Here is a 23,851-nt window from a genome sequence, read left to right as displayed (position 1 = left end):
AGAATGATGAGGGCAATGAATGTACAAATGTGCTTTACACAATTGATGTATGTATGGATTGTGATAAGAGTTGTATGAGCCCCTAATAAAGTGATAAAATTAACATATTTGACATTACAATCTCTTACTTTTAATTTCTATGTGCATTACAAGGGATAAATCAAAAGATATTGGATACATATGTTAACATGTATGTCATTATGCTTTATGTGTATCTGTCAAAAGAAGCATATAATGAAAAATTTTAAGCAAATATCAGATCTTAAGTCTTTCATTAGGGGATTTTAACCCATTTATGTTTGTTATTAGTATTGATGTATTCATAAACTCTTTCATCTTCAAAAACATTTTATATATTTTTAGCTGATTGCTTTCTGTCATGTGCTACACAAATGATTCACATATTTTAAAACCTTTCAGATTTGTTAAGTTTTAGCTCTACTAGCTACTAAAGTGTCTTTCTGATTTATACTTTGTAATTAGCAGAGAGAGAAAATGAAAAACAGCGTATTTTTACGATTCCTGCCACAATGTCTTCTACCTGCATTCTGTCTTTGTTAATAAACCATTAGGTTTGAGATCCAAATAATTAATGTCTACACCATGTATCTTTTCTTTCAAAGAGTGGTTTTTGCCATTCAATTGCACCTTTAATGATTAACAGCTTTAAATTTGATTTTTACTTTAAAACTTTAATTGAACACCTTTACATTATTACTCAAAGTTACTTTGTGTTTTGATGTCCCATTCTTAAGCCTTCAGTTTTGAATTACTTCTTGTTTTGCGTGCGCTTTTAAGAAAAGTACATCTGCATAGATCACTGGCAAATTAAAGAATGGCTTTCTTTTGCCTTCACATATGCATTTCCATGAACTTCACACCATAAAATCGTGAGTTGTAATTCCCAAAGGGTGACTGTAAGTCTGGGTCGAGTCCTGATAAGAACCATATTTGGCTACTTCTAAAAGCAGTGTCCGGACTCTGTGGCATGACAGCCTAGCTTTCAGATGGCATCAAATCAATGCCATTGACCTGGGCAAGCAAGGGCTGAATGTCTTCCTGCCTTTCTTTAGGAAACAGGAACTTGGATGGGTTTTCTTTTTTTTTTTTTTTTGGGATGGGTTTTCTTAATTTAACTCCATCAAAATTATAAGTAGTACAGTTGTTGGTAACTGGACATCCCCTTAAAGAAGGGTCATGGGGAGGTGACAAGCCAGTCAGGGTGCAGTGTAGCAATGATGAGACATACAACTTTCCTCTAGTTCCAAAATGCTTCCTCCTCCCTCCACCCTCGACTATCATGATCCTAATTCTACCTTACAAATCCGGCTAGACCAGAGGACATACACTGATACACTGATAGGAACTGGAAACACAGGGAATCCAGGACAGATGATCGCTTCAGGACCAGTGCTGAGGGTGGCGATACTGGGAGGGTGGAGGGAGGGTGGGGTGGAAAAGGGGAACCGATTACAAGGATCTACATATAACCTCCTCCCTGGGGGATGGACAACAGAAAAGTGGTTGAAGGGGGACATCGGACAGTGTAAGATATGACAAAACAATAATTTATAAATTATCAAGGGTTCATGGGGGAGAGGGGAGTGGGGAGGGAGGGGGAAAATGAGGAGCTGATACCAAGGGCTCAAATAGAAAGCAAATGTTTTAAGAATGATGATGGCAACAAATGTACAAATGTGCTTTACACAATGGATGGATGAATGGATTGTGATAAGAGTTGTACGAGCCCCCAATAAAATGATTTTAAAAATTATAAGTAGAATTTTCCTTGATTCTTCCTAATTATAGCAATGTGGTAGGCTGGCTATTATTGGTTTTGCTATAGTGTATTTTTATCTTTTCATAATCTTCAAAATGTCAAAAGTTGAGGAAAGATTTTGCAGAAGAATTTCTACTTTTGATACAGAAGATGCCATTTTTAGAATCTAGCGATCAGTGTTATAATTTATAGTACACCTGAGTTAATGAGCTTGACTGCTAATCAAAAGGTCGCAGTTTCTAGTTTATCCAGGCATGCCTCAAAAGGATGACCCAGTGATCTACTGCTTAAAAACTCAGCCCCTGAAATCCTTTGGAGCAGAGTGCTACTCTGACACAAATGGGGTCACCATGAGTCAGCGTCCACTCCCTAACAAACTTGTCTGGCTTATGAAACCACAAGTTACAAAAATACACATAGGCTAGACCTTGTCGAAGTCTTGTGAAAACCCTCTCCTTGGTCCAATAGTGAAAAACCACGTGATGGTCTCAATTTCTGAATGGCTTGGAATAGCAGGTTCCTGAAGTACCTCAACTGCCCATTAGTGTGAGAAAGCTTAGAAACACAATAGTCTTTCGAGATGTGTACATGAACCATAGTACTGAAGGTTTTACTGAAGAAGCTCTGGAAAGAACAAAATGTGAAAATAAAAAAAGGTTTCTCTTAGCTATCAAATTTCCAGTTGGGTTTCTACCAAGGAAGGATGCCTGACTCCTGTAGTCGTGCAGGAAATGGTAAACTGTTTTAGGTATGGTAAGTCAGGGGTTCCCTTTATTTTTATTTTAAAACTTTTGAGTATAAACTGGGTGAAGGGTTACAAAGATAATATGTTTTACATTCAACGATCCATACACATTTGTTTCATCTCCTTTATTGTAATTCCGTCAATGTAGTATCACTTATTCCGCTTCTTTCCTGTGTTATGTTTGCATTCCTCCTTCTTTCTGAAGCCTTCCGAAGTGTGTTCTTGGAAAAATGCTGCCTACTGATTTTAAATGACTGCTTACACTCTTCCCTTATCGACCTGTCTATTGCTTGGCTGAAAACTGAGCCATGGGGGTGAGTTCATTTCTAGACTGGAAAAGACTAGGGGCCATTGTCTCGGAGGCTCCACCCGTCTCTAGCTGAGCAGTAAGCCTAGTTCTCTTAAGCTTCTGACGTTTGGTCCACCTTGTTCGCTCACTCTATCCAAGACTTTCTATGGCAGTGGTTCTCAACTTTCCTAATGCTGTGACCCTTTAATACAGTTCCTCATGTGGTGGTGACCCCCCCAACCATCAAATTATTTTCGTGGCTACTTCATCACTGTCATTTTGCTACTGTTATGAATTGGACGACCCCTGTGAAAGGGTCGTTCAACCTCCAAAAGGGTCGTGACACACAGGTGGAGAACCCCTGTTCTATGTGATAGTTTTCAGAGGTGGTGCAGTAGTAGTTGGGCACCATCTAGTTCTGAAGGTCTCAGGGATGTGGAGACTGATGGTTGTGTGGCCCGTTCGTCCGTTGGACTCATTGTTTCCCTGTGTCTTTCAATTTTTATTACTCTTTTTTCCTCCACAGAAGCCCTGGTGGCACAGTGATGGTGCATTGGCCTGCGATCTGCAAGGTCAGCAGTTCAAAGGCACCAACTGCTCCTCAGGAGAAAGACGAGGCTTTCTACTTCCATAAACGGTGCCAGTCTCAGAAACTCGTTTCTACCCTGTACGACAGGGTTGCTATGAGCTGGCATTGACTCGTTGGCAGTGAGTTTGATTTAATTTTTTTTCTTTCTCTCCGACAGCAATATTGTTGAGGAACTACTACAAACCAGGCATTGTGCAAGGAGCCGGGGAGAGCGCCCTGAGCAGAATAGCATCCTTGTGCGTTCCCCTTTCAGTGAACTTCTCCTACACAGCTGGGGTGAGATGTATCTGCACACTGTGGGGTGTTCTCTTCCAGGGGCTCAGTGGTCACAGCAAAGAGGTAGAAATCCTAGGGTAGGTGTGCAGATTTGCCTTCTAGAGATGGGAGAACGTCCTAACAGAGGTGCTCATCAGAAATAGTCTTGCTTTGGGGGCAGTATGTCCCCTGCGGCTGGAATGACTCAAGCTAAGGTTATCAGTATACTGTGGGTGAAGTTTTAGAACTCCCAAACCAGAATTATGAGCTCCTGAAAGACAGACTTGTATCTCATTTGGTTTTTATTCCTGGTGCCTAAATGAATGGAGGGATAAATAAAATGGAAGAGAGGGTGTGCTCCTGGTATCACAAAGCCCCATGTAACTCTGAGGTTCAGTGATCTCCCTCTAACTCAATGCCCCAACAAAGTGGTCCCCAGTCATGTTTCTCAGCCCCATTTCAACGACTGCGAAAACTCACCGTGCAAGGTGGCTGCATCCAGGGCTCTCCATCCACCTGCATCGGCAGCAGCTTGTTAGTCCTGGAATGCCCCAAACCAAGAGAACACAGTGAGTTTCCTGGAGCTGAAGGAGCTAGGTTATTCAACCCGAGACAAAGAAGTGGGAAGACCTGGCCTGCCCATCTCGGAAGGGTTCTGCAGGACTACCTGGGAGATCTTGTTCAAAGTAGACTGCTGACTTCATCTCAGGGGTTTGACTGGGCATGTCTGGGGCCAGGCCCAAGAATCTGTTCTTTAAAACACTGTGGATGGTTCCAATGTCTTGGGCCACAGACTACATTTTGAGAGACACTACTTCAAATAAGCAGGGAACTCAAAGAAACAGCTTGGGAAATGGCGGTCACAAGGATGGCAGCACCACGGTTGAGCAGAGCAGACCCTCGATGGAACAATTAGCCTCAGGGGCCTTCCAGTCATGCCCAAATCCCCACTCCCTGGGTGGTGACATAGCCTGGAGTCTATGTTGAGGGAAAGATTACATCATGTCAGTGAGATAATGTCTCCAACCTAGGCAAGCGTGTAGCTCCGTTCTGAGGGAGTCTTGCCTTGTAGGCTAACGGAACCATCCTCTCTACCTCCTGAACCGCTGTGCACGCTGTGGTTGTGTGTACTGTGGACCTGGTTTAGTTGAGAAAGTGAATCACCTGAGAATATTCTCCCATGCCTGGGAGGAAGGAGCAAGTGATGGCTTGTTTGCGTGGGACAAGGCTTCTCTAGTATATGAATTTCTTAAGGAGATGAAAGCCCTTCCTTCTGCCTCCCTTCTGTGGAAGAGTTCTGAATTTGTACTACACTGACACGTGAGAAAAGGCAGGTCCTTTTGCAGACCTGAGGGCACAGGGAGCAGCTACTGCCCACTGACCGAAGCCTTCATCTGGGTTTGACATCTGCCGATACATCCAAAAATAAAAACAAATCGTCAGAGGAAAGAGAATGGCACTTTGGCTCTTGGGGGCAAAGGGAGTAAATAGGACATGCCCAGGAGGATGGCCTATAAGATTCACCTCTTGTTTCTTCTGGAAAGATAATGGCATATGAAGAAAAAGTGTGTGTGTGTGTGTGTGTGTGTGTGTGTGTGTGTGTGTGTGTTTGTTCCTCAGAACTTAGGACATCATGTTCTCCATGGCCTCTGTCGTCAGGGCTGCCAGAGCTACTCCAGGTTAGAATCACAGAGAATGGGTGGGTGGGAACTAGAGAGAGGAATTGGGAAAATCGGGGCTTTAGCACAACAGCAGCTCTGAACGGAAGAGCAGGGAGGCTTTGGGGAGTAATAGAGGAGAGAGAGGAAATTAAGTCCAGGGACTAATGGGATAATTTGCTTTTAAAAGATACCATCTTGGGGCCTTTGTGGGGTATACTGGGTCATGGCCAGGACAGTTTCCCCAAATATGCTCTGAGGGCACTTGCCCAGGAGGTTCTGGGAGTGGAGGGTTTGGCCGGTCAAGGTGAAGCCCTCCACCTGCAGTGGCCTCCTCTCACTATCTCTATGCTAATAGATCTGATCTCTAGGAATAACATAGAAAAGGCTTCTGAAATTTTCATGGAGGAAACAACTTAAGACAAAAGGTGCATTTATCCAATAGAAACAATGGAAATCAAAGAACCATTCTATAAGACCCCATCTGTCCAGAGCCTGCAGCAGCTAATGTGTGTAATCCATATCCTGAAGAATTCATAGTCAAATGATGCTGACGCAGATGGTTTAGCTCTAGCAACGCATATGAAAAGGCTTCAAAAATTCATGGAAAAATAGAATGAAATGATAATGCAATTTTTGTGTGAACTTTTTGAAGCCCTCTCACACAGGGTTTACAAACATCTGACTTACAGACAACTCCTACCTACCCTTTGCGTTCGGTGAAATTCCCCTCCTTTTGAAAGGATTAAACCAGCCCCTCCTCATCATATATTCTTCATCATGCCACCTTCCCTTGCTGCAGGTACAGTTTACATAATTGAACCAGGCATTGAGTTTTCACTTGCACTAAAGAAAGACCAAGTGAGAACTGTATGCACCTGCTTGGACTTACCTATGAAACCCTTAAAGACACAGGGACAGACCTTGTTCATAACCTGGGGACTGCCTGTGTAGGAAATAGCATGTCTAAGGCCATTATCCAGAAAGAGCAGGACAGAGAACCAGGTTTCTGTCAGACCACACTCTTGGGGACACATCTAATGTTTTCACTGCACAGATAACAAAAGCAAGGCATTGGTTTTGATGCTCTGGACTTTATACTCTTCTGTTCTGTTGAGAGAATTTCATCCACTTATTTCCAGAGAACAGCCCATTGGTTGCGGTAGGCCCTGCAGTGGGTGTCCTACACGGACGCACTGTTCTTGGTTTGGAAAATGGCCAGGCAAGGTACTCTTTCTAAACGTTAGCAAGCTTCTGGCTCCCACAACTCTTCCTGTCCCAGAATCCTAAGATGCTTCCTAGCTGTTGTCTGGGCAGAGATGGAGAGACTGAGAGGCTCCTGGGTCAGGAAGCAGCGTACCTGATGGTGACGCAGGAGCACTGGGCCAGCCTCCTGCCTGCACTCTTCAAGCCAGTGTAGATCTGCCCCATCTCCATGGCGCCCTCCAGCCCCACCACCTCAAGGAGCTGGTCACTGAGGTCTGCAGAGTGAGATAAACAAAAGCAGTGCATGTATTATTTCTGTTCCTCGGCTCGTTCCAGCCAGAAAGCCTGGTCCCTGGATGGCTAACCCAGATCCATCAATAACCCTGTCCTTCCTTCCTTCCCCTGGAAGAGCGTTTTCAAACTCCGTCTGACTAGAACATTTCCCCCAGAGGTCAATACATGTACCTTTTAGGAACAGAAGCTCAGTTTTGTTTGATTCAGAACATGACTATGCATCCAATGCCATAGGTTGGCATATGAAGAAGCCTCTTCAAATGTAGAATAACATAAATGGAAATGAGCAATTTCTGAAATAATTCCCAGTCCCTGTGCAGCTCAAGCGACACTGATTTGGGATGAGGATAGAATGGGAAGGCTGACGAAGATCGTTATCCATAGCTGGATAAGTGTCTCTTGGCCCCACTGGGGATGGCTGATACCTCAGTTTGGCCTGTGGCAAGCCTCCGCTGGGCCAACCTCCTTGGACATCCTCTGGGAAACGAGTGACCAGGACACCAGGTGCCTAGTCGGAGCCAAGGAAGAGAACAGTCTGCGTTCACAGTAGGAAAGGAGGGCCAGATAATATGAGTCTCAGGCTCAGACAGGCACCTGGCATCCATGGCCTCCTGACTGAGAACTTGGGAAGAGCCCTATTTCTTCAGCTTCTCTAAGGCTTGGGTTGTGCCTACTCTGTTTCTTGGGAAAGCCACGGCAGCATTAAGGTTGGATGTCAGACCCAAGCCAATTTCTTACAAGACAGCTTTTATGAACCTTAAAAAAAAAAAAAGCAAAACTAAAGGGGCAAACCCTTTATTTTTAACCTTTTTCATTAGGTGAGAGAGGTGAATTCTGTAAGAGCACCGATTCCTTTTCATACCAAGGCAAGGGTCTCTTTCTCAAGGGCCTGGCTATTGTATAACCTCCAGCCAATGTCAATAACTCAGAAGGCTGTGTGTATCCAAATGTTGTTGCTTATCTGGCAGACAGCTTCTGTCTTCTTCGGTGCCTCCTGGTACAGTGTAAAAGTGTTTGTTAAGATTGGCAAAGGGAGATCTGGGGTTGTCGTTACTCTTGTTTAGAAGCCAAACTATTGTTTAACAAACATTCTCTGGATGATGTATCTCTAATGAGGACTGTTAAACAAACCACCGGGCCAATCACAGATGTGTCAACATTGCCACAGTCTAACCAACTAGTAATCGAGGACAGACATGACATGATCTGCTCACAGATACACAGACTGTAGTAGGCCTTCTGTGGCAGGCACGGGGCTATCCCTGCCTCTGTCCACCGATACTCCCACATACCCCTTTCTTCACGTCTGTGAAAGAGATACTGCCTCCTGACACTGTCCATCTCCTTTGGACTGGGAGCAAGTCATGGAGGGGCAGTGTTTATTTAGGAGAATGCTCCAGGCTCTCTGAAGGAGTTTGGTCGAATAAACAATGAATATCTAAGCTTGGAGTCACTTAATTAGTTCCTTTCTTACCAAAGAGGGCTAGAGAACCACTGGGTAGTCTTCATTTACTGTGCTGTTCTAAAAGTGTCTGTAAAAACAACGTGGGCAACGAGAGAGAAAGGTGGGGAGGGGCAGAGAGGAGGAGGAGGAGGAGGAGAAGGAGAGGAGAAGGAAGAAAGAGGTGTATAGAGGGTGAGGGAGTTCTGTTGAGGTAGGAGAGAGGTGGAGTAAAGAAAGAGTAGCAAACTTTAGAAGTTTCTCTAGTCAGAAAGACAGATGTCTTGTCAAATATGTTGCTTTTTGTCCCAGGCTTTGGTTATCTGACAGCACTGTGATAGTTCACTGTTTTCCCTCCTGGAAATGTTCCCTGGTAACAAAATGTTCTAAGAAGTGGAGAACTTAATAGACTCAAGTATTTCAGCTTTTACAATGGCTTGGTCTTTTAACAAATTTTCCTGTTAAACGACTTTAACTCGAAAGTTGTTATCACTTCCCACACATTACCTTGCTGCTAGCACTTCCCACACATTACCTGCTTCCTGGCTCTGGCGGAGATGCAATGCAGGCTGATCTCAAGGGTCTGGTCAGGGGAGGGGGACCTCACCCGCCCACTGTGGGACTGAGGAGTTAAATGTAGGGGAAGGGGCTGGCTTTCACAATGTGCCCTTTTGTCTTCAAATCTCTGTTTTGGATCTTCCCTGGCGGAGACTAGCATGACTCCTGTCGAGGAAGGAGACAAGACTTGACCTAGTGGATCTTTCCTGCAGCTTCCTAGAACGCCGACCTGGAAGATTGGAAGTAAAGAAACCTCACTTTGTTTCCTAAGCTTGTTGGATTCCAAAGCCTGCCCTTTGTGGGCCATCTACAAATAGCCCGTGGAATTCTTTGACAAACTTTGGAAAATTCTGGCATCACTGACTCCACTTCTAGCACAGAGATATGTAGCCACACACTAAAGTGGGAGTGGAGATGGAACAGAAAAGAGGACAAGGCAGTGTTTAGGGCCACCGAACAGTTGAGATGATTGGAATGAAGAATCGAAGACCAGGACAGCTGGGACATTCTGCGGCTGTTGATCTTAGGCACAGTGATTCAGAGGGGTTTTCCTATCATCACTGTACTGTCGTGATATTCTTTAACTCAGTCAGTATTCGCTACGATGGGATGACTGTACACCTTAGGAAGACGGGGATTAATTCACTCCTTCATTCATTCTACAATCACCGAGTAACTGCCAATAACTAGACACCAAATTAAGAATTGGGATACAAAATGTTCTATCTTTGTGGGATGTTTGGTTTAGAAGGCAAACCAGAGCTAGGCATATATATTTTTTTAATGGAGCAATTGAATTATAGAAAAAGGAACTCCTGCGTGATTGATTCTACCTGGGCAAGAACTTGAAGGCTGAATGCCAAGGCCGTTTCTAAGTTGTGAAGGGAAAGGGAAGAGGGCAGTTCGGGCACCGGTGGGGGGTGGGATAATTAGAGGCTGCTAAGTAAAATTAACTCAGCAATAAACTCATTTGGCAAGTCCATTGGAAAATGTTTAAAAAATATATTTCCCCTAAGAAGAATTATTGCCCAAAGCATCTTTTTTTTTTTTAGGGGGGCGGGGCAGAGCGACAGGATAGAGTCATCAGGTTGGCAGTTCAAATCCACCAGCTGCTCTTTGAGAGACGGAAGAGGCTTTCTGCTCCTGTAAAGTTTTACACCCTCAGAAAACCCAGGGAGTGGTTCTACTCTGCCCTAGGGGCAGGATGAGTTGGAACTGAGTTGAGAGCAATGGGTTTGGGCTTGGTTACAGGAGAGCCAGGAGATCAAGGAGAGGAGGCAGAGCAGCAGGGAGGTGCAAAGGAGGCACAGAAAGGCTGACAGTAGCAGTTGCTGTTTTGTAGATGCCAATCTGCTCAAGTCACCACATGCCAGATTTTGACAGGGGCACCGATGACAGCCCCAGTGCTGGGGCAGAAGAAAGAGAGGACGACATGCACATTTTCTTTCACAGTGATGAGGAGACTATATATTGGAAAGAAATTTGACAAACTGTCATAAAAACTGTCGGATTTTCCTACCCCTTAAACTACGATTTCTTTCCTGACATGGGTCATCAAGAACCACTGGCAGAACAGAAGCTCATACAAACACGGTCACCCTGGCACCATAGTGAACTCCCTTTCCCCTGTATTGACACCCGAGGGATAATAGTTCAACAAATGATCGGATACCCATAGGATGGAATTTTGTATTGCCATAGTGTTTCCAAAGCTTCAGTAACATGAAATATGGTTATAGTAGCACATTAAGTGTGACGGGGGGATATAAACTTGCTTATATACAACTGCATAATGTTCGACACAGGAAAAGCACAATTCTAGCAAAATCTTCATACAGCAGAATTCTGGGTAATCGGTTTAAAAGTGTTGATATACAAATTGTTTTTCTGGGTGGCTCCTATTTTCTATAAATATATAATAAAGTTATAACTCAGAAGTCATTTTAAAAATCTATCAACTGCTCTTCATGGTTATAAAGATGCTGCCCAACTTCCAGGCTTGATGCCCAAGGCCACTCCCCATCTGGCACCAGGCTAGTTCTGCAGCTTTACTTCCTGACACTGCAGGGCTGGGCGCCTGCTCCAAACACATACCACAACCTGTCGTTGCCCCGGGAGACACAGCCTCACCCTCCGCCATGCCCTCCCCACATTTACTTGTCCATCAAAGCTCAGTTCAAGTGTCAGCATCAACGGCAAGAAGTCTTCCTGGAATTCTCTGCCAGTGGTTTGATTCAGGTACTTCTCCACTGTCCTAGGAAGACGTGGCAAGAAGAGAGAACAAGGGGGCCGGTGCTCCTGGCTACGGACCAGAGATGGTTGCGGGTTATACAGAAAGAGACGAAGCATTGGGCCCAAACGGAGAAGTCCAGAAGGGACTTCCTGAGGTGTGGGGACATGTGTTCTCACACACGGGGTGCGAGAAGGCTGGAGAGCGTTGCTCGAGGGGAGGGCCTGTGGCCCCAACGGAGGGTGGTCATGAGGATGAGGGTCATGGAGAAGTGAGTTGAGCGTGGTGGTAACGATGGCCAGCTCGCACCCCTTGGTTGTGATTAGGTGCATGGAGTTGATGAGGGACCCCATGCAATAGAGCAGAGCTGCTCCATCGGGTTGCTTGGCCCTGTTCTTGTGGAAACAGACTGAAAATCTTTCTCCCATAGAGCTACTGGGGTTTGAACCCCTAATCTCATGGCTTGCAGCTGGGCATGCATGCCATCCGTGTACCACGAGGCTCTCAGTTGCACCCCAAGGTAGTTAAATCAGAAGGTGTGGCTGTGGGAGGCAGGCACTAGGAGGGTTTTGCCTTAAAGATCCCCAGGTGGTTCCAAAGAGCGGCCCACTTCCGAAAGCACTGGCCTTGGTTATTGGTTCGATCGCCATGATAGGCCGTGGCTCTCGGCGTTGGTCTCAGAACCGCTGCTTCAGCACCACCTGGGAACTTGTTAGAAAGGCGATTTCTTGGGCCTCACCCAGACCTGGTGAGGTCTAAATCTGAAACTCTGGGTGGGAGCCCAGCAATCTGGGTTTGAACAAGCACTCGGGGAGATTTTGAGGCATGCCCAGGTTGAATTGGTGCTGCGGGCAATAAAAGTGCCCCAAGTGTATGCCGGAGCTGGAGTGAAGAGCAGCAACAAGCTCTTTCCTGATCGCTTTGATCTAGCGCTTCTCCCGTTCACCAAGAGAAAGAGGAATGCCAACTTCAAAGTGTGCTTGTGAGGTCTCAGGGGCAGAGCTGTGTGTGAATGCGGCTGGCACCCAGTAGGCACTCTGAATATTAGCTGTTTCCTTTTCTGCCACAGTCTCCATGCCAACTCCGATCTATCTCTCAGAGCTGTGTGCGCTCACCCCAAACACCAAACCCAGTGCCATGAGTCAATCCCGACCCACAGTGGCCCGATTAGGACAGAGCAGAAACCGCCAGGTGTCTGAGGCTGTGAATCTTGCTGGGCGAAGACAGACTCATCTTTCTCCTGAAGATCGGTGGATGGGCTAAATGGCTGGGCTTGTAGGAGTCTACAAATGACAATCTTTGGACTAAAACATTTCCCCCTCAAACAGTCAATGTTCCCTAGAGGTTGAGACCTCCAGGCAGAGGCTGGTGAGCTTTAGATTCGGTGGGCATCCTGCTCAGTCAGTCGTTTTCTCTTTCAATCACTCTCCTCCTTTTATCTGCAAGGTCAGCAGTTCGGAAACACCAGCACTCCAGGGGAGAAAGATGGGACTTTCTACTCCCGTCAGGCGATACAAGCTCAGAAACTCGGGGCCAGTTCTACTCTGTCTTATAGAGCTGTTATGAGTGGTTCCTTAGTCCAACCACCATTGAGAGGAGGAGTCAGAGGTTGAGATTAACAGGGCAGGCCAGCAGGGCACTTGTATCTAAGGATGCTGCCCACTGGCCCCCTTCCAATCCTTTGGTAGCTCTGCCACAGCATCGAGGTTCCTTAGCAAGCATGCAAGGTCATTCAGTATCTGACCCTGCTCACCACACAAGGATCCCTCTGAAGTATCCCTTTGCCTGGAGAACCCTGGACTGGCCTCCCAGGACACATTGGGCACCAGGCGTGGTCCCTTTCCAGCACGATCATACTGTGTGTTCCTAACAAAGATGCTTTCTGTACCGATCACTCTCCCAAGCCCATTGCAAGGAGGCGGCAGAGACCTGTCCTTGTTTTCTCTGCATCTCCAGCAGCTAGTCCAGGCCTAGGTCTGGAGAAGCCTCCCAATAAGTGCTTGTTGAATAAACTGAAAGAAGTAGATGTTGCATTGCCAAAGACTTTGACAAGTTTGAAAGAGGGAAAGGAGCATAATGGCTGATGACGATGACGATGATAAACACTTCTCTAGATGGCAGGGCTACTGGGCTTTCCTTGAATTAACTCCTCCTAATCACCTGCATGTAGCAGGTGACGACACAAGATGGGCCCAGCCTGGTTTTCCCTTCTCTCCCCTAAGACGTCATTGAAAGATGATCCCATCCTGGCTGCTGGTTCACATGAGCGTGATGAAAGGAAACGCCATGTATGGGCGGTGGGACTTGGGCTCCTCCTTTGTGGTGCCCTGAGGAGGCATGGAGAGATCCGTGGCCTAACAGGATGCCCTGGCCCCCTAGGTTCACGCCCATGTGGCCCCCATTCCTCTCCCCTCCAGGGTTCAGCTGTGAGCGCTGGAATGGATCAGCCCAAGAGATCAGGCAACCACGGAAGCAGAGACGAGAACCCTCAGTGATGGAGTTTCTGAGCCAGCCCACCAGCGTGGCAAGGAAGCCTGCCCTGTACTCTGCAATAGCCGTGTGACATGATGGACGGTGGGCTCTGTCCCTTGACCTGGGCCACAGCAGCACAGGTGGACAGACAAGTCAGTGATCAGTGCTGTGGGCTGGCATCCTATCCATTAACTGGGTCAGGCTAGAATAGTTGGCGAATGCTGATCGGAAGCTGGCTGATTAATTAGAAATGCAAAAAGAAGCTCACCGCTGCTTACTTAGTGACTGGCCTCTGACAGATAGGAAGGGAGTCCCAGGGACAAGGAGGAAGCAGGGAAACGCTGCACTAAGGTCTTCGGTGTGGGGCTAATAGCTTAGGACCCGAACCAAACTCAGCGCCACCTAGTCAATTCCGACTCATCCTGAACCAGCAGGACAGAGGAGAACCATCCCTGTGGGCTTCCGATACTAACTCCTAACAGGAGTAGAAAGTCCCACCTTTCTCCCACAGAGAAGCTGGTGGGTCAGCAGCTCAACACATAACCACCATGCCACCAGGCCTCCTTAACAAAGTCACATCAACCCTATTGCCGTTGGGTCATGGAGTGGATTCGGACTCAGAGAGAGTCTACTGCAGGGTAGGATTGCTCCCGTGGGTTTTCGAGGCTGTCTATCTTTGTAGGCGCGGAGGGGCTTATCGTGCTCCCTGAAGGTGGCTGGTGGGTTTGAACCACTGACCTCGTGGCTAGCAGCCCAACACTTAAGCCACAGAACCAAGGGGTTCCTTAATCATCTCACAAACGGCACATCCTATGTCTTGAGTTGATTGTCCCAGCTGTGAAATAGGTGCATTCACAAGAGCTGCTTTTCTGGGCACGGAGCCCCGGGGGTGTGGTGGATTACTCGAGGTCAGCAGCTGGAAACCACCAGCTGCCCTGAGAGAGACAGATGAGGCTGTCTGCCCCCATGAAGATCACAGCTGTGGACACGCAAAACGGGAAGTTCTACCCTGTCCTACAGAGTCACGATGAGTCAGCATCGACTTGACGGCAGTGGGGTTGGTTGACTAATTTTATGAACAAAAGAGATGCAGAATGTGAAGGGGCGCTGATATTCCTAAAAAGTGGAGTCCTGCTCTGCCACGGGGCCTGTCCGTGAGGTCTGGACAGACTCAGACCACCCCAGCCATGGCAGGCGTCACCTCAGACTCCTTTCTTGCCTCCAAATTCCCATGCAGACCGGTCATGGGCCCTGGGCAGTGCAGGCACTCAAACCCACCAAAGCAGGTGTCGATCAGCCTGCCCAAACTTCCCAGTGGGACAGGCCTGTGGAGCTGAAACACACTCTGGGTTCAAGGGCCTCAAAGCTTGGGTTAGAAGTGGGGGAACCTGATCTTAGCCTGGTGGTGGGGAAATAGAGAGGAGGCAAATGATTGCTTCCTGCTCTTCTGCAGGGAATGGGCCTTTGGGGTTTCCTTGGGCACAAAAGTGTAAGGAACGGAGGTGCGTCTATGGAAAATAGAGCCTATGGTCACTAGTTTTAAATAGCTGAATGATTTCTCACATCTGGCCATAAACATGTCAACGGTGAACAGAAACTGCTCATGGTCACCCCTTTCTTCCCAATCAAGTACCACCAGAGCACTCTAGATGTGCCCCTAGTTAGAGTCAGCCTGACGAAACTAGATACTTACCCAGCCCCACCTGGCTGCCAAAGCCTCAGACCCCCAGGCACCTCAACCATAACTCTCCTGATGAATGACCGATCACTAACGCTCATGGCTCATGGCGGTTCAGTGGTAGCATTTAATACCCACCCAATGCGCCTAACCCACCGCCATCATCCATCTGTACTGGAGAATTACATGTTGCTATGCTGCTGAACATGTTACAGTGGAGCTTTGTAGTAGAGATTAAACTCTAAAGCACTTTGTTTATGGAAAGCTGTGGTCTACAGTGGGGGCCCTAACGCCACCTGGAGTCCTGCTGTTAGTTCTCCATGACCATTAAACCCACAATGTGGCTAGTGCGCACATCTGGGAAGGACAGCTTTGTCTTTTAGGTAGAGGGTGGTTGGAAGTAGACTACAACTGCCTGGGGAGGTCGTTTGCCCTCAGGCTTACACAAAGAACGAGGGAAGTTGGCCAGGACATGCTCTTAATTAAAAACCCAAAGAACCAACCCCACTGTCACCGAGTTGACTCCACCTCATAGCGACCCTTTATTATTTACTCAAAATCGCTCAATGGTATCTAAGAGGCACGGTCATGAGTTATACCCCGACCATGGCATGGCTAGAAAGATGTTCAAAGTCCCAGGACCAATCCTATGAGCTCTTTAAACCTGCAATTTTGTATATACTGTATGCATGCATCCCTCCCCCCCACGGACTTCTCTAGTCTAGCCTGTGACAGTGATGAACTGACTTTCCACCAGTCTGAATTTTGTGATGACTTCCCTTGTTTTCCTTCACGTAAAATCAGCCCCATCGCCATGAGTCAGCAGACTCCATTTGGCTTCTGGGCTATGTACGTGCCGATGGATTCCCCCATTCTGGGATGATTGTCTTTGTTCTGTTTAAGGCTTCATAAAAGTGTCTCTATCAAACATGTTTGACTCTGGGTCTGCTTCCCCTCCCCAAGCACAGCTTCTAGACTAAGATGGACAAGGTAGAAAGGCTTAGCAATCTATCTCTGAAAATCAGCTAATGGATCAGGAAGCTCTGACCCACAATCAGTCACAAAGAAGGCACAGGACGAAGAGGCCTCTGGTTCCTTCATGCGTGGGGTCACCCTGAGTCAGGGGCCGCTTCAGAACAACACACGCTTGCCTGAGCGTGAAAAGGGCATAGGGCAGCATCTGACCTCTGACTTCACAAAGGAGGAGATACAAATTCAACATCAGCCCAAGGCCCAATCCTATGAGTTGCAGGTTAGTCATGCCTGTACCCTCCAACTTTCTTTACCAATTCTGTTATCAACCATTGCCCCTCCCAAGATACTCTCTGCCGGGTTCAGAGCTTCATTGCCATGGCCACATAGAACTCACAGAAAATACTCACAAGTATGGACTTATTAAGGAAGCTAACAGATTACAAGTCGGAGTCAGAAATGCTCAGGATACAGTTCTTCAAGTCAAGAGTGCCTCTTCTCAACCATATAACAGGCAGACCTTTCTGTTTCTCAACCTCTCAGCCACATGGCCCCTTGCTCTCTCTCCTGCTTGGGCTCGTGTTATAAAGCTCCTTTAGTGCTGCCAATAAATCCCCAAAGGGCACCCCACTCAGCCATAAGCCTTGGTCCCCACAAGGCACTCAGAAAATCTAGCTCCCCTGATTAAGTACCTACAGGGCCCACATTCTGCAAGCCACTTGCCTAAAGGCCCTCAGCTGGACTCGCTCTGTGGGCTGGGGAGCCTCACACTGCCTTATGCTCTGGGTTCTGGTGCCTCTGCTCTCAGACCGCCTGTGGCATCACAGCTCTGCCCGCTGGATCAAGGAGGTTCTGCATGCAGCCATTGAGGGGTCTAGAGGATGTGCTCCACGCCTGACACTTCTTTCTCGACGGCAGTGCGATCTCCTGTTCATTTTATACCCGGCAATTAGCGTTCCATACCTCTATTTGCAGGTTCCCACCAGCCATGGGTGGGAGAAGGAACCCTGGTGGTGTAGTGGCTCCGAGCTGGGCTGTGATCCGATAGATCGGCAACCACCAGCCACTCCACTGGAGAAAGATGGGGCTTTCTGCTCCAGTCAACAGTCACAGGCTCAGAAACCCTCAGGGGACCCGCCATGAGTCAGCCTCGACTCTGCGGCAGCACGTTGAGTGCAAACACTCTGGCTAGGAAAGCCCTATCCAATATTTCACTCCACCACCGCAACCCCCTGCCAGGATGGGGCAGAGGGCCCCTGGCCTGAAAGTGAAATAGAAAGGAAGGCTCACTCCTTGGAATTCTGAACACTCAAGAAACAGAAGGCATTTCTGTCAAGCAAGCAGAGAGCCTGGGCTTTGGCCAGACCTGGGTTTCAGCACTGCTGCTCAAGTCAGCCCCTCCCTAGTTCTCTGATCCCCAGGGAAGTCGCCTAACTTCTGAGCCTGCCCTTTGTCTGGGACTGGAGATACAATGGCTTGCTCACAGGGCTGGTGGGAGGTTCAGCAGGCATGCCACCAAGTACCCTGGCCGCCCAGGCCCTGGAGAGATGGCACTGCTGCGTCACCGTGTGTGTCCTTAGAAAGGGACTGCCGCGGGCAGTTGTCTTTGCTTCCCAGCCAGAGTTGCAGATGGCAATTATGGTGACCCAGGCCCATCCTGGAGAAGGAGAGAGCCTGGGTAGGAACGGATGAGAAGAAGGGGGTGAGGAGGGAGCTGAGGGAGAAAGCACCAGTGGGAAGGGCAGAGGCACCATGACCCACCCCGCAAGCAAAGCACCATCACTCCCCACCCCCCACCTTTTTTTTTAGCTCACTTACTCTAAAGTGGGAGGAAACTCAACTTTTTATTTGAAAACGACTTCCCTGTCCTTTCCCTGCGGTCACATGCAGGTGTGTGTCTGCATGTATGTCTGCATGTGTATGCATGGTGTCTGGACTGAGCAGGGTGGAGGCACAGCAGGACTTGGCCATCTTGAAGGCATGGCTTTGCTATCACATGGTGTTGTCTGGAAAGGGTTGGACTGCTGACCACGGGGTCCGTGGTTCAAGCCTACTGGAAGCTCATTGTGGGGGGTGGGGAGGTGGGAGTTGAAGCTGTCTGCTCTTATAAAGAGTCACACCCTTGTGTGGGGACACTCTGATTTGGAATCGGCTTCCTGGTAGTGGGTGGTGTTTAGCTGTGTACCCCCTTCCCTCTGAGAGGAGTTTTTATCCTGCTATGCTCAATAAGGGGCACCCCGCCTGCTGCCAGGTTTCCTCTCTTCCCGGGGCTCTGTACAGTCTCCTCAGGACCTGGATGAGTTGCAGGAAGGTACCCAACGGCCGTGGTCTCTGGGTCATCCAGTTGGGAAGCAGGAGGAAGAGGAGAAGCAGCCAGACTGCTTTCTGCTGAGGAGAGAGAGGCTGCCGGTCTAAGAGCGTTGGGATGTGTGGGTTCAGCAGGCAGAGCCTGGGAGTTTGGTCCCTGTACGGACTGTGTGATCTTGGTGAAGTCTATTCCCTCTTTCAGGCTTCCACGGAGCTATTCCAACCAAGATGGAGCCTGGATTTCCCGGGTTCTGGGATCAAGAGCTGACTGGCAGCAGTTCTTACTTCTCTGGCAGAAGATGGTTCAGTGGAACCCTACACCCCGGGCAGGAAAACCACCAGCACAGGCCCCTCGGATGGCTCTGAGGAAGGCTCCGTACATTGGGGGAGGGGACTCAACTTCCCTGCAAAGGGAGTGGGGTGGACAGGACACCAGGTGACTTCAGAAGCAGGAGCCGGCAATGTGCCTGCAGAGGTATGTGGTGGGGAATTTCTCAGGAAGAAACATTTGGAAATGGCTCTGAAATGTCATTGTGCCACCAAGGAAAACCAGGGGTGGGAAGGTCTCAGGGGGCCTGGCAGGCAGTGGAGTTACAGGAAATCCCATGGTGTGTGTGTGTGTGTGTGTGTGTGTGTGTGTGTCCCAATGAGGACCTGGAGGGAACGATCCTAGCCCAGCAAAGGTTCTAGGCCCGGTCAAACTTGCTTCACCAAGGTGATCATACTTTCAACCTGTGGCAACTCTGAGAGACTGAACATCCCTCCCCACCCCCCCAGTCCCCTGCATCCGGGAAACTCCTAGCTCAGAGCGTTAAGATACTTGCTTAGTATCACACAGCCGGCACGTGGTGGACCTGGGATTCAAACCAAAGCTCCTGTGACTGCAAACCTCAGCTCGGAGCAGAGGAGTCAAGGCATGGATCATGTGACTCGGAGCAACAGGGGCCCTGAAGGCGGGAGGTGAGCTAGGGGGGATGAGCCTATTCTCAACTCCTCACTACTATGACTTTATTAGATGGGATGTTGAATCCTAGCCCGCCCCTTAAGTAAAATACTAGTTGGTGTATTATCTGGCATTATTTGGCCCCCTGAGTTCAAGAAGCCTCAATTCCAGGCCTGGAGTATGTAATAAAATAAATCCATACATGGTCAGATTTTTTGGGTTAGCTCAAACCTGACCCTCAGGCATGACACAGCTAAGGTAAGTAGCAGAGAACTACTCATCACCAGAGAAACACATACAGGGGCCCCCGGCCCCCAAAATGCACAGCCAGAGGAGTGACTGGTTGTTGGGGAGGAGTAGGGAGTGCCTCGTTGTTGCCAGAGATGGGGCTGTGTGGATGGTGTGGGGTGCTGCCGTGTGCAGAAAGAGTTCTCGTTTGGAACACTAGGACGGGGGCCCTTGTCCCGGAGCTTCCAGTTCGGGTGGCTTTGGGCAGGGCAATCGACCTCTCTGAGTTTATTTTCCCCTAATCTTTAAAATGAGATGGTAATTATGAAATATTCCCAGAGTCTAGGGTTCAACTGAAGTAGGAGCTGAACAGATGTTGGGTGAATTGGCCTGAAAGTGGGAAGAGATGCGTGCTGGAGCTAGGAGGAGGCGCGTTCCTTCAGAAAGCATCCATTCAGCATTCCCTCCAGTCACCAAACAGACGCCCGGCCTTGGGTAGGTGTGTGGATTAGGAGGCTGGGCTGGCGGCTGGAAGAAGCTGGAGCCCTACTGGATGGCGCGTGGGGCAGGAAGAATCAGCTTGGGGGCACTATCACGTTCACCAGTTCATTTCTCATTGCTTCTGTCCACTCCCCTCTTCCCTTTGTGGGGCTGCCTCTAACTCACACCCTGAGAGCTCTAAGCCTGCCCTGGGCATTCGCCTTCTGCCGGGTCTCCTTGCCGCCAGTGCCTGTCCCTCTCCTCTGGTCCACACTGCTCACACTCCCGGCGTGCAGGCCTTATCCATGGACTTTGCTTGGCATAACACTCAAGGGCCTCCAACCTTCCGTCTGCCTGTTTGCTACTTCTGTGTGCTCGTGCTCTAACTCACAGCCTCCTTCACCCCTTCGCCATCTTGTCTATTCACTCTTCAGTACAGACATCACATATTTACTGTCAACCTCAGCGCTGGGCAGCTGGGGACCCAGCTTTGAAGGGCAGCCCTTCCTTCCCTTGCCTCCCACTCGCCTATGATGCTCAATATCTCTACCACCCAACAGTGCTTGACCAACATGGCAGAATGGGCACAATTGTTCCACATCTATTTCTCTGGGACCCCGCATCCCAGGCATGCTTGCCTCCTTCCCAGCACCGAAGGTGCACTGGGGAGTTGGAGGCAGGTTTGAACCCAGGCCCTGCTGTGCTTTATCTGTGTGATTTTTGGGCCAGCCACTTAGCCCAATGAGCTTCTATGTCCTCAGATGTACAGTGATTAGATACTGAGATATGCAAACAGGCTTGGCCCATAAGTAGGTGCACAGTCAATAACAGCCTAATGCATGTTGGCTGATTAAGAAGATTAAACACCTCTTATACAAATTCAGACCCAGTTCAGAACACTGCTGTTCAGGCTGTGGCCGAGCCTGTGACAGCAGGCAGCTCTGCTCCAGGTTGGGTTTCAGGGGTGACCCACTAGTAAATGGCTTACTAGTGATGGCAAGTGGCTTGGGATCAAGATGGGGCAGGCAGTAGGGGAGGGAAAAAGAAAGTGTCTAGTCCTGCCAAGGATCTTGGTCTAGGAATTATTTCTCTGTGTGAAAAATGAAAGTTTCCTTGGCTCCATGGCTCTATTTTGAGCAGCAAACCTCCTGAGGCAGGCAGTGAGCTGGAGTTTGACTCCCGCTTGAACCTGTGTGAGCAAGTTTCCCCACTGCAGAGGTTGAGCAGCCTCGTGCGGGCTGCAGGCAGCCCCTCCCAGCTCCTGGCAGGGAAGTGGGCGAGACAGGGCACACTATTGCGTCTGAGAGGTTGCTTGGAGAGTCAACTGAGGAAGAATGAAGAATTGCTTCGCTTGACTGTCCAGTCCACTAGAGAGGGGCCCAAACCAGAAATTAGGGGAAGGAGAGTATTGTTGTGTGTGTAAGATACAGTAAAACCCAAAGAGCCTGGAACCTGGGAAACTTGTCAGAGGAAACCGTCAAGACGCTGCACCAACAGAAAACTATATGACTGCACCTTGTCAAAGGCAGGAAAAGCAAAAAACACAAACGTTCAAGACCTGGGAAAACAAGCTGTGTTGAGTTCGGGCTTCCACGGGTTTCACTGGGCTAGGACGTGGGCACTGGTTAGGATGATGTAGAATCGATCTCTTTCTTAGTCTGTAAAATGCTTTCTTGGCCTTCTTGGGGGCCACAAGTGCTTGTGTCCTGGCCAACTAGTGTTTCCACATTTGCAGTTTGCTAGGGGCTCTTGGTCAAGTGCAGATTCTGATCGAGGAGGTCTGGTGTGGGTCTTTGAGCCTCCGCATGTCTAATAATACCGCTGCTGCTGCTTCATGGACCACACGAGGCCCGAGTGCTGGGCCCAAGCCACCCAGCTGCTTGCTTTATAAATAAAGTTTTATTGGAACACTCATGTATCACCTGTGGCTGCTTTGTGGGCAGCGTTGACTATTTGTGTCAGAAAGCTTATGACCCACAAAGCCGCAGGGAAAGGAAAAGCCTCCTCCGAGGGCTGGCTAGGCGAACTCAAAGGCCTGGGTGACTTCACTACTGGATGGCCCTGGGCGAGCGACTATACCTTACCAGTTCTTACTTTCCTGACAAGGACGCGATGATTTCTAAGAGGGCCAGGATTCTAGGCTTTCAATGCTAGAAAGAAAACACCAACGTTTCTATAGAAACAGGTCTCTGATAGCTACATTATGCAGCCTTCACCTGGAAGTGACACTTGGGTATGCATGTACACACACACACACACACACACACACACACACACACACACACACACCCAAGGCTTAACCCTGCAGATTCCCGCAAGGCAGTCACTGCGGGATGCCAGGGGAGGCCCATGGAGACAGACATAGCTAGAGCTCTGTGGAGCAGTTCATTGCCATGGGTCAGAAGGGACTGGACTGGAAGGTGACCTTGGGTATTTCCTTGAGGAGCTCAGTCAGGTGTGAGAGACACATGCCGATAAGTGATTATTGGAGGTTTCCACGAGCCAGGGCTGAGGGGCAGTGCGGGACTCTGGGTCTCTAGCTGAAACCTGTACTAAGGCGGGAACCATAAAGGGCTTGCAGAACTGCATGGTAAAGCTGAGAATCCTGTGGGAGGAAATGCCCAGGCTCGCTGCCGGGAGTGTCAGGTGTACATCTTGTCACGTGGGCTACTCAAAGCTGCGGGAAGACCCCGTACACCCCCATGAGGGCAACCCTCAAGTGTCAGAGTGGGACTATGTTCTAAGGGGTTTTCAGGGTCTGATGTTTCAGAAGTGGCATTAACTGTGAACACCATCAGGACGCCTAGAAGTGGCTTTGCTATCAGAGGCCCAGAGGGGCCACGGGTGGACCACCTAATCTTGTGGTTGCTGCTGGTCCAGATCTTGCAACAGGAAAAAACAAGGGCAGGGCAGGCTAGGTAAGCTGGAACAGGTGTGAGGCGCAGGGTAGCACGTGGAGAGATGTGTGGGAAGGCTGGACCATGGTCTCTAGGGCTGGAACAACTGTATCTGTCCAGCTGTATCTGGCTGGAGGTCCAAGTCCACACCAAAGAGCATTGGAAGAAAGGCCTGGTGGTCTACTTCCAAAAGATCATAGCCAATCTACTTCCAAAGGTCACAGCCATAGAAAACCCCATGGAGTCCAGTTCCGGCACCTGTGGGGTTGCCTTGAGTTCAAATGAGTTTGCTGTTTTCCGTCACCAGCCTAGAGTTACTGGAGGAGAAGAGGCTGAAAGGAGGAAGAGACCCCTATCCAAGGTTGGCCATGGCCCCCCCCACCTAGACACACCTCCATTTTATAGAACGGGGAGGGGGGGCAGGGGGTTTCAAACTTCCGACCTTGCAGTTCGGAGCCCACGACACCCCCAGGGCTTCTATTTTACGTGGAAGGACAATGAAGATGCAAGGAGATGGGGCCCAGACCTACTGCTGCTGAGTTGGCTTTGCCAAAGTCACACAACAGGTGAGAGGCAGTGTCGAACCTGGAGTCCAGGTCTTTGACTTCCAAGCCATCGCTTTTCCCCTAAAAGAAGTTGCCTCTTGAGCTTTTGCCACGCACAGCTCAGCTTCCATGAGATTGTGGCCCTTCCAAGGACAAAGCTCAAGGTTGGCATCTCTGCTTCACCACGAGACCGGTCCCCTTCTCTGATTGGCCTATGTCCTCATCCAAAGAACAGGAAGTGGTTTTGTTTTTCGCTAGGAAAGCACATCTTCAGGGGGAGGGAA

General features: G+C 48.9%; 1 protein-coding gene across 3 annotated transcripts in view; it reads right to left on the bottom strand.

The window, feature by feature from the left end:
• DGKG (diacylglycerol kinase gamma) overlaps positions 1-23,851 on the bottom strand; it is a 285,515-nt gene that overhangs the window by 31,153 nt on the left and 230,511 nt on the right. For all 3 annotated transcript variants that reach the window (XM_045296401.1, XM_045296402.1, XM_045296403.1), the window contains 2 exons: positions 6,677-6,797; positions 4,139-4,199 (listed from right to left, as the gene is read on the bottom strand). In XM_045296401.1, coding sequence (XP_045152336.1) covers positions 4,139-4,199; positions 6,677-6,797 — 182 coding nt within the window. The remainder of the gene's footprint in view (positions 1-4,138; positions 4,200-6,676; positions 6,798-23,851) is intronic.

Source organism: Echinops telfairi, unplaced genomic scaffold, assembly GCF_000313985.2.
Source record: "Echinops telfairi isolate 266 unplaced genomic scaffold, ASM31398v2 ScPeMD7_7407;HRSCAF=8445, whole genome shotgun sequence".
Taxonomy (NCBI): Eukaryota; Metazoa; Chordata; class Mammalia; order Afrosoricida; family Tenrecidae; genus Echinops; species Echinops telfairi.
This window is presented reverse-complemented; position numbering and strand designations above follow the sequence as displayed.